The following is a 10,773-nucleotide window of genomic DNA, read 5'->3' on the forward strand; positions in this document are numbered from 1 at the left end:
CTCTCCCCTACTCTAACTTACATATCAGATGTTAAGTTCTCAGCTACTGATCTAGTGAAGTGCCATGCCTGTCTACCTGGTGCCACACTTCCTTTCATGATAATGATCTAAAACTGTAAACAAGTCCCCAATTAAAATCTTTCTTCTATATGTTGCCTTTGTCATAGTATCTCTTCAACAGTAATAGAACGGTAACTAAGAAAGACATTCACTCTTTGTACTCAACAACCTACTTTCTGAGTGGTATCAGGAGTCCGTCCATCCCCCACCAGTTACGACAGTGGTCAAGGAGCCAGGATAACTGGCCCCAGATCTGGGGATGATGGTTATAATCCTACATGGACCGTCCTCTCTAATACACAGAGAGCCCCAAACTGAGTTCATTTTCCCTCAGTCTGGCACTGTTGTTCTTTCAAGCCCCTACTCCCACTATCAGTATCCTCTGAGAACTGGGAAATACTGTCCACAATTCAGACACATTACTCTGGAAAACCAGCCCAAATATGCTCCCCGTGCTGACTGGGAATGTGAAATTCTCCACCTGGGATTGGACAGTGGTAACACACGATGTCCTCTCCCCAGGCCCCCTCATCTCCCCAGGCCCCCTCATCTCCCCAGGACCCCAGGAGCCCTGATTCCTGACTTACCGTGGCAGTGACTCCCCATGAGGGTCCATCCCACTGAAGATCAGGATGCAGGGCAGGCCCTCCAACTCCAGGTAAGTCTGAGGCCTCCATTCCGCATCTTCAATTTTCTGCCACATCTGCAGATATGAGAGATGTGAGTGAATGTTCATACAGATCCAAGTATACCTTTGTGGGCTAAACGTGCTACGGTGAGATAGCTCAGCCATAAAAAGCTCCTGCTGACCCAAGTTCAGTCCCCCAGAACCCACTCAGTAGAAGGGAAAAACCAATTCTCAAAAGTTATATTCTGAAGTCTACATGCATCCTATGATGTGTGTGTACACACATACGTAAATAATAAACAAATGGATGTAAAATAAAACATGCTAGCCATAGACAGTCAGTTGTACAATCCACACTTAACACTGGCCACTTCCTAACCGCCTGGCTCGAGAACACTCTGATGTCCATCCACTAATTGGTGACCCTCACCATAATACAAAGGAAGAGCTTTGTTCTGCGTGTGTGTGGTGAGTCACTGTGTTTTCAGTTGGGGGAGCTTTGTTCTGTTCCCATCGACCTCCCGCAGCAGGAGCAGGATGGGTAAGAACATCTGGAAGACAGTGGGTGACCCAGTTGTCTCAGACATCTCTCTAGGGTTCTCTAGTGGTACTGACAGTACCTCCCCTTCATGGTTTCCACCTGCTTATTCTTTCAATCAATTCTCTCTACCATTTTACATCTTCTGTCACCTATGTATTTAATAAGAGCCTCCAGGGGACCTGGCACTGTGCTTGGTTTGAGTGACCAAGATCTGCCCTTCCTTCACCACTTGGATAGGAATAGAGACATTCCTCCAAGTGTGAAATAGGATGGCTTCCTAAAAAAGGAAAGGAAATTGAGCTGAATTCTGAAGGAATAAGCATCCGCTAAGGGAAAGGAAGAGAAAGGCACCTTCAGAAGAGAAAAATAGCATGCTTCCTATGCAGACTGATCCTGCAGCCTCTGATAGGGGACATAGGAAGCCTGGGGCTGAGAAGTGGGGAATCAGCAGAGGAGGTGGAGGGGTGGTCCCATCTCAAGGGTCTGCTGCCTCCATATCCCTCTTGCTGTCCTTTGGCGGCTCCTGCCAAAGCCCTCTGCTCCTGAGTACACCACCCACCTTGAGCTGCTTCACAAAGTGCTTGCCCACAGTGATGCTGGAGCTGGGGTGGCCCAGGATGATCTCAAAGTGTTCCTCCAGGGCCAACCGAGCCCGCACGTGGGCCAGTCGCTCGTAGGCCACAGCTGCCAGGGGTGAACAGGGCACACGCAGCAGGACCATGAGCCCATGGCCACAGGGGCACTGCTTCGGGGAGTTGAGGAGGTTCTGGGTGATCTCTAGGGTCTCCACTGATGTATGGTTCTTCATCTGCGGGAGGCCACTCACGGCCATCATGGCGGCCGCATAGTGCTGCACAAGAACAAAGGTCCTGATCACGGCACTGTGCAGGCGGGGGAACCTGCAAGGAACACAAAGAGACCATGCCCATGACCCCAGGGCTGGCCATGCTTGCCACCCAAGACGCAGGCAATTCCCAAGTTACAGACGCCATAGAAACCTGGAGGGCAGTGGTTCTCAACCATCCTAACACCGCAGCTCTTTAATACAGTTCCTCATGTGCTGGGGACCCCCAACCCAAAATTATTTTTATTACTACTTCATAACTGTAATTGTGCTGCCGGTATGAGTTGTAATGTAAATATCTGTGTATTCCAATGGTCTTAGGAGACCCCTGTGAAAGGGTTATTCGACCCCAAAGAGGTCCTGACCCACAGGGTGAGAATCACTGTTATAGGGGTTAGCTGCTGGGGACTTTAGAAACCAAAGAACGAATGCCTTTGGTTGTTTCTTTCCCCAAGCTGGGAGGCAAAAGCATAGGTTTGTCGTTGCTGCTCCTGCTCATGAACTTCCCAGCACTGGGCATGACATACATGCTTGCCTAGCTTGCCATTAGCTCAGACACCTTACCCTAGAAGTGGATATAATGGTCAATCTTGATTATCCACTTGAGAAGATTTAGAATCATCCTAGCGACACGGCACGTCTATGAGAGTGTTTTCCCCGAAGTTTAAGTGGCGGAGGAGAGCCATCCTGAATGTGGGTGGTGCTGTCTCACAGGCTGCTGTCACACTCAATAACAAGGCGGAGCCAGCTGCTTCACACTCCTCCCATGACTCCTCTGCCATGACGGGCTGTACCATCAAACGGTGAGCCAAAATAAACCCTTCCTTCCCTAGCGTGCTTTAGTCGGGTGTGTCATCACAGCACCGACAAAGGAAACTAGTACAGCAGGCCCACTAGAAATGGAAGAACACACAGCTGCCAAGTCCCCAGACTTGGGGACCACCCTAAAGGCTACCTGACCATATGTCTAACCTGACAGATGAATTACAGACCAGGACAGAGACAGAAAGGTCAAGAATCCTTTCCTTTGCTTCAGAAACTAATGCTACCACATTGTCCCTGCACAAGGGCACTGACTGTTCCCATGACTACATAGCAGTTCAAATTCCTGTGTCAGAAACAGACCCAAGGGAGATGGCTTAGTGGGTAAGATGCCTGTTGTGCAAGCATAAGGACCTGAGTTCAAATCTCAGCACCCACCAAAGCCAGATGCACAGCTGTAATCATAGTACTCCTATGAACATGAGAACTCCAGGAAGCTCACAGGTAAGCTAGCCTGAATATTTAGTGCAAACAAACAAGAGAGCACATCTCAAACAAGGCAGAAGGTATAAACAGACACCTGAGCTTGTTCTCTGGTCTCCAAACATGTGCACAGCACATCCATATCTGAATTAAGACACACCAGTGTGCAGAAAGAGAGAGAGAGGAGAGACAGAGAGAGAGAGAGAGAGAAAGAGAGAGAGAGAAAGAGAGAGACAGAGAGACAGAGAGACGGAGAGAGGGAGACCTAAGCAACACTGAAATAAACCAGGTCTCTGTCCATTACCACTGTGCTTCCCAAGAGAAACGGATGAACTAATGTCAAGTTTATCCATGATGCTCATGTGAATTCTTCTAGCTGGAGTAAGTCCTCAGGAGCCACACCATGGCCATACTACCCTGAGCATTCTAACAGGGCAGCTAGCTTGCTATCTACCATTACCAATAGCGCTTTCCCCAAACCCATGACATCACCCACTCCTCCAGTCCAAACTTCCTTTTCATGGCTCAGCAGCACCTCAGTGACTTTAGAGCTTATATACGCTGAAGAGAAAGCCTGAGAAAATGGTCATTGTGGTCTCAGGAAAGCCTAATCGGCCCTGGGATTTTGGCATGAAGAGTAACTGAGCAGCCCAGGGATTGTTTTGCTCTGACTTTGGTGCATTGGACAAACGATGCACAGAAATCACAAGAGTGATGTGGAAATGTCTTCTGCCTGAAGGACAAGTGGAGACTTCTGCTCCTGGCCAAGGTGAAGGGACAGGAATCAGCTTTGTTTCCTTCCTCCCAGAGCTTCTGAGATAGGGTCAGGAAGTGAGAGGCAGGCAAAGCTCAGTGGTCCACACAAGCTGGAGGGAGGCTTTAGAACACTGAGGCATCTCAGGTCACAGAGATCCACAAGAATGGCAGTGATAGGGCCACACACATAAGAAAACTACCCCCGGCCAAGGAAAGACTTACTGTTAAAAAAATTAGTTGAGGAAGAGACTGTATGTGTATATTCATGTTCATGTGGGTATGTGCACATGCACACAGGTCTATGTGCACATGTATGAACAAGCATGTGGAAGACATATGTCAACTTTGGATGAGTCAACAACACTCCACCTTATTATTTTAGATAGGATCACCAGTTGGTTAGACTTAGTGACCACTCTCTTCTACTCACTCACACTAGAGTAAATGCACACTGCTACAGCTGACGTTTTACCATGGGTGCTGGGGACCCAGCCTCAGCCACTTTTGCTTGCACAGTAAGCACTTGACTTGAGCTCACATGTGTTTAGGAGCCAGGAGCCACATGGAAGCCCCAAGAGTCATGGAAAGTTGTGAAGAACTCAAGAGGGTCTTGCCTTAGTCATGAGCAAAGTTATGAAACAAGAGATTCTTCCGTCAGCCAGCAAAGCTTAAACACAAGACATGGACGGTTTTAGCTGCTTCTCAAATGCTTCATGGTATCCCAGAATAAAAGTTATGGTTAACAAGAATTAAACAGACACCCAACAAGGTACAGTCTACAATGTTCTGAAGTAGCAGCATGACAGAAGTGTCACCAACACTTGGTGATTTGGATACAAAAGAAATATGGGACCCTTTGATGGAAGGACTGGGTCACGGGGGAGGGAGGGAAGTGAACTCCCTCCTGGAACTCCGTGGCCCAGGTACACAGACTTCCACATCCCACCGACTCTTGAAGCTACCAAGCATTTCTAGTAACTCTGAAGAGAAACATACCTTTTCCCCAATGCAGTGACCATGGCCTCAAAGGAGCTGTCATATCGGAGCAGAGGAAGACTGTGACCTGACAGGGTGGAGTCAATAAACTCAGACAGCCCGAAGTACTTCTTATTCTCATGATATAGGTCCACTCCCTAAACAGAAGAGCACTGTCACTTAAGTGTCACACTCACAGGGAAAGTTTGGGGATCACAGACCAGGTCTGTGGACAGTGTTGATTGGCAGGTGATCTAAACCAGCGGTTCTCAACCTGTGGGTCTCGACCCCTTTGGGGTTGGATGATGCTTCCACGGGGGTCACATATCAGATATCCTGCATATCAGACATTTACATTACAATTCATAACAGTAGCAAAATTGCAGTTATGAAGAAGCAATGAAATAACTTTATGGCTGGCTGTCACCACAACATGAGGAACTGCATTAAAGAGTCACAGTATTAGGAAGATTAAGAACCACTGATTCTAAACAGTGCTGATTCTGGAAACCCATGGGGGTGGGTACTTTGTAAGTATCATCCTGCAGGCCTAGAACAAAGAACAAAGATGGTGTGTTCCCACCAGTCATTTCCCATTCATTTGGCCCAATGTCTTCATGGCTGGGGATAACGAAGGGATGAACTCAACTTTATCTAACGTTGTCTTACACTGACATAAAATTCTTTCTAAAAGAACGCAGGAAACTCCTCCGACTGAACAAAGCTGGGACAGACTGTCCAAAATGCAAAGGTGTGATCCTGCTCTCAAACAGCAGAGATCGTGAACACTAGGAGGAGCCTGTCCCTGGGTCATCCAGGGGTCCTGTGCAAGTGGTCCAAACCTTTCTTCCCATTCTTGCCACTTGTAAATCAGAGGATCCTCTGGCCCTTTTGCATAAGTTCATGGGTATAAAGTACTTAGAGTGAAACCCATTGGAAGAGCCATACTGATTCTGGGGCTGGAGAGATGTCTCAGTGGTTAAGAGGACTGACTGCTCTTCCAGAGGTCCTGAGTTCAATTCCCAGCAACCACATGGTAGCTCACAACCATCTGTAATGGGATACGATGCCATCTTGTGGTGTGTCTGAAGACAGTGAAAAAGAAAAGAAATACTGATTCTGATGGCATGGGATGGAAGCCAAACATCCATATCCTTGGGAATTCACGGGAAGACTGAAGCATTCTGAAGAAATCCAGAACTCTAGGGAACTCATTCTTTGTGTGCCCAGCTAGAATCTAGCTACACAGAATTCTCAAATTACCAGAACTCTGGTCATCTACTTTCATAAATGATGACAGGTACCCAACTAAAACAAGCCTCCCAGGCTGGAAGGAGTGAGTTCTGTCTGAAGAATGCTTTGAACATGGCTGCATACCAAGCTACACCACATGGAGCCCAAATCTCTCCTATCTCCCAGGACTCCATCTTCAATGTCTTTATCCAGTGCCAGGAAAACAATCATTTGGAAAGTTCTGAGACTCAGAGCTTCAGTTCCTGGGGAAAATGTCAAATCAACTGTTCTGCCTACACATTTAAGATCGGACAACCATGGACAGGCTTTAGAAATTTCTCCAAAAAGCCAAGGGGGCTTTAAATCTAACCCTAGGCCAAACAAAAGATCCAAAAAGCTGAAATCCTCTCATTCCCAACTGACTAAGGCTTCTACTAAAGCCAGGGACCCTATACTTAAGCATACTGGTTACACCACGAAACGGCAGCACTCACATTACTGTAGGAGATGGGCCAGTGGATCTCATTGTAGGGGCTGATGAGGGTGTGCTGAGTCTGCAGTGCATATGGGAAAGAGGTCACATGGAGGGTCACAATGTTGGGAGCCTCTTTCACCTCTCGGCAGTTGAGCAGCCTGTCCACTAATCCCACAGATGGGTCACTTTGAGAGTAGATATTATGAACAGCACTGCTGAGGAGAGAAAAGGAAACAAGTGTTAAATAGAACTACTAACACTGTTGGAGAATCTTACCAGGGTAAGGCAGCTGATGAAGCTTACAACTAGTTCTCCAACAGCATCTACAATTGAAGCTTATTGCTCTGCCCATGACTAGGGAAAAAAAAGTGACTAGACTTGGTATTTGTCAGGATTCTCACAATCCTCAATACATACAGAAAATTGCTACCAGGGAAGGAGCTGTGGTGAACTTCTTGCATGACACTGTATGTAGTCTAGAACAATGATTCATACTCAGCCTCATTCTGTGTCAAGAGGCAACGGGGATGTGAGTGAGGAGGAGAGGAGTCTCAGGGGGCCCGATGAGCCTCCTAACGTCCTCCTGACGTACAGAGGATGTTGGCTGGTAGAATACTCATTTGCCTACCATGTGCAAAGCCCTCATTTGATCTTTAGCACAATGTAAAACAGGGCATGGTGGTGCACACATGTGATCCCAGCACCTGGCAGGTGGTGGCGGGAAGATTGGAAATTCAATCATCCTTGGTGATATACTGAGTTCAAGGATAGCTTAGGCTACAGGAGACCAGGTTTTGCCTCAAATAAAATAATAATAATAATAGTAATATCAATATCTACAAAGTCAAATAAAGTCCTACTGACTTAAGATGATTCAAAGATAAGCTAAGAGGACAAATTCTACATTTGTTTACAGGACAATATTAAAGGAATAGAAAGGCTTTTGGATCTGGGGTCTCAGAAGCCAGGCCTAGCCCAAGCTTTCCTTGTAGGACAATGGCCTCAGCACTTTCTTCAATCTAGGGGACAGAATAAAGAAGTCAGTGCTTCATCTTCTGGGTTCCAAGTAGCTAGCTACCTGAGACACCAAAAGAAAGAACCAAAAGACAATGGTTTCTATCACTTCCAGATGCTCCATTCCTCCAAAAACACACACAGATTCTACACTACAAACTGTCCTGGTCCTGGCAAGCTTAAACAGCTACAATCTATAAGGATCAAAGCCTTGCTCTAGGACCTGGTCCAGGAACTTCCTTCCTCACCTCCACCAGAGGTGATGGCTAGCTGGCCAGCTACAAGGGCAACTCCCTAAGGTAACCAGCCACCAGCAGTCTCCAACTGAGCAGCCTCACGCACGTCTAGGGTGAGATCCATTTCAAATGAGTAAAAGGTGGCTGCCCTTCAGGAAGGCCTGAACCAGCCACCACCCAGAGTCCTAGCAGGGAGGGCTTCACCCAACAGCTTCAGGCTGTAATTTGGAAGCCCTGGCTAAAGGCCTAGCTCTTCTACCAATACCTCCAATCTGGCTCCCAACTCCACCTGATGAAACACCCAGCACTTAGCACTTGGAGAATGCACTGTTTGGCCTCAGGGGTGACATACAGCTCTAAGACGCTGAAAATTCCCCCATATCCTCTGCTTTTAAGTACTGAGCCCCAGTACCTCACTCAAGTCTTGTGCCCTCATCCCCAAGGAGAAACATGTCACCGTCACAGACCAGGAGGTCTGACCTCACTAGATCCCAGTGGGCGTGGTCGTGGATGAGGACAAAGAGCGTATGTGGGTTCTGGAAGGAGCTTTGCAGAAAGGCCTTAAATCTTGCCTGGGCCTCCGTGTCTAGTTTCAGAACGTGTTGCTCCGCCCTCTGCTTGGTCACAGGCTCTTTCTCCAGGCCCAGCTCCAGCAGAACCCCTGCAACACAGCAGAACACCTCAGGAGCTCTTGGGTTCATTCACCACTGACACACTGTGGGTCAGCCTGTGTGGCCTGCCCTGATGGGAGAAGGCAACAGCAGAAGGGCATACAGTAGAGAAACGTGGGCAGGAGAGAATCTCCAAACTCTTCAGCCCAGATAGCTGGGCAAAGGTCTAGCTATGTGCATAGTTTCCCTCTCCCAGGGGTACCAGCTAAGCAAGCCCCTAAAGCAACAGCTTTCAAACAGGTAACACTAAGAGATGAGAAATGCCCAAGCTCCTGACAGTATTATCTCAGGTTATCATAGGCCCAACATCATGCCACTGAGGAGTGACAGTTAGCAGCAGCCAGTCACAGAACCGTAGAGAGAAATAGCAAAAAGCCAGCTATTGGTTCTACTTTTATTCCTGAGAAAAATCGCTGTTTCTGGATATGTTTCATGGTCTGTAAGGAATGGGCAACAATAACACTTGGTCCATCTACAGCAAAGCTGGCGACAGCATCCTTTCTGTGATGGATCAAAATCCCTCCCCCAGGCCTCAGACTTCCTTGAAGGGTCCCCCTACCTGAATGCCAGACATGGAACACAGTCTGCTGGTAGGTCACCTCTGACGGTGGAATGCAAATGAGAAAGTCCACCTTCTCAAAGGACCCCAAGTCTAGATTCTGGGTGCTGGAATCTGCGATTGAGCACACGTGGGAAAGGAGCTTCTGCGCCACCGCCAGCTGAAAGGGCCGGATGCCCCGTGGCTCCTGATGATAACCTGCAGCCAGAGCCCCAAGGGATGCCTGATGAGCACAGTGGGCAGCCAGCACCCTCAGCTAGAGATGGATGAGTCCCAGAACACAAGATGGGAGGCCTAGCCACACAAAGCAATCTGGGAAAGAGACACCATCATATTCAAGTGCATGCTCTCTCAGCCAGACCCTGAGGCATCCTCTCAGACATCCTCCTTCCTTGGATAATAAAGAGACAGCACTCAGGCAATGACACTAGACTGTGGAAGGAGTATCATGTTCCCCAGAAGGGAAAAGAAATGATCACAGCTCCTTAAATCCTCATCTGAATGAACGATCATAACAGCGCACTGGGGGAAGAAAATCGGCAGGAAGAAATATAAAGAAGGAGAGAACAACCTCACATCAACACCTCCCGTTTTAAAACTGGAAGTAGATTTGCTTTAATGCTAAGGATACAGCCTGCCTTCCAGGTGCCCCTTGGAAATTTCAAGGTCTCAACACTTCAGGACAAGTGCTGTAGAATTTAGACCCATGTGCTGAAGGCACCTGAGACTCCTCGCTCTACGACTCACTGTCCACACCTGTGCACGCTCTCACTCGCACTCACTGGGCACACTGATGCACAAGCCAACATTGCCTGTGCATACAACAGCCACTCCCTCTGTCACTCACACTACGCCCACCTGTGTCCTCTCCGTCCATCACTCACTGTGCCTACCTGTGCCCCTCCTCACCACTCACTTGTGCACACGGGAACCCCACTGGCATCCAGCACGGCTGTTTTCTTGGTAGAGGTAGCAGTGAATGAGGAAGAGACATGGCCTTGATTTTCCTGGTGAAATTTGTCCAGCAAAATGTCAATGTCACCTTCTGCCCAAAACAGAGAACAGAAGTGGGTTTTGCATCTCGGAGAAATTCAGCAAACCTCTCTGGAGCAGCTACTGTGTCTGGTCTTGGCCTGAAGCATGGGTCTTCCTGTCCAGAAACTATTTCCACAAGGTGGAGCATATATCATGACTCCACGAGGGATACGGCCAAACAGAACTAGGGTACTTAAGGTCAGAAGGGAAGGTCTTTTGAGCCTTCCCAGGTGAAGACTGGTCTATAGAGCTTTCTTAAAGAGCATTAAAGTACTCCTGAGGGACCAGAAGCTGGAGAGGGTGGAGGGTCTGGGTGACTGAATAAGCCACAGAGATGCCCACAAAGGGGCGCTAAACACGGGGAGAGCCGTGTGCTGAGGCCATCCCTGTAATCCCAGCATCTGAGACAATGAGATAGGGGTACTGAACATTTGAGGCAAGTCTAGGCCATAAAGGGAGACCCTGTCCCAAATAGAAAGACAGACAGACAGACAGACAGAC

General features: G+C 48.1%; 1 protein-coding gene across 1 annotated transcript in view; it reads right to left on the reverse strand.

The window, feature by feature from the left end:
* The window catches only part of LOC114636362 (protein GREB1), a gene marked incomplete at both ends in the record, with an annotated part of 14,738 nt that extends 4,456 nt beyond the window's left edge, over positions 1-10,282 (reverse strand). Inside the window, 7 exons of the mRNA XM_028784494.1 lie at positions 648-763; positions 1,789-2,128; positions 5,071-5,207; positions 6,777-6,972; positions 8,488-8,668; positions 9,238-9,435; positions 10,154-10,282. Coding sequence (XP_028640327.1) covers positions 648-763; positions 1,789-2,128; positions 5,071-5,207; positions 6,777-6,972; positions 8,488-8,668; positions 9,238-9,435; positions 10,154-10,282 — 1,297 coding nt within the window. The remainder of the gene's footprint in view (positions 1-647; positions 764-1,788; positions 2,129-5,070; positions 5,208-6,776; positions 6,973-8,487; positions 8,669-9,237; positions 9,436-10,153) is intronic.
* Positions 10,283-10,773: the final 491 nt, after the last annotated feature.

The sequence above is a fragment of the Grammomys surdaster genome, unplaced genomic scaffold (genome assembly GCF_004785775.1).
Source record: "Grammomys surdaster isolate TR1022 unplaced genomic scaffold, NIH_TR_1.0 123629, whole genome shotgun sequence".
Taxonomy (NCBI): domain Eukaryota; kingdom Metazoa; phylum Chordata; class Mammalia; order Rodentia; family Muridae; genus Grammomys; species Grammomys surdaster.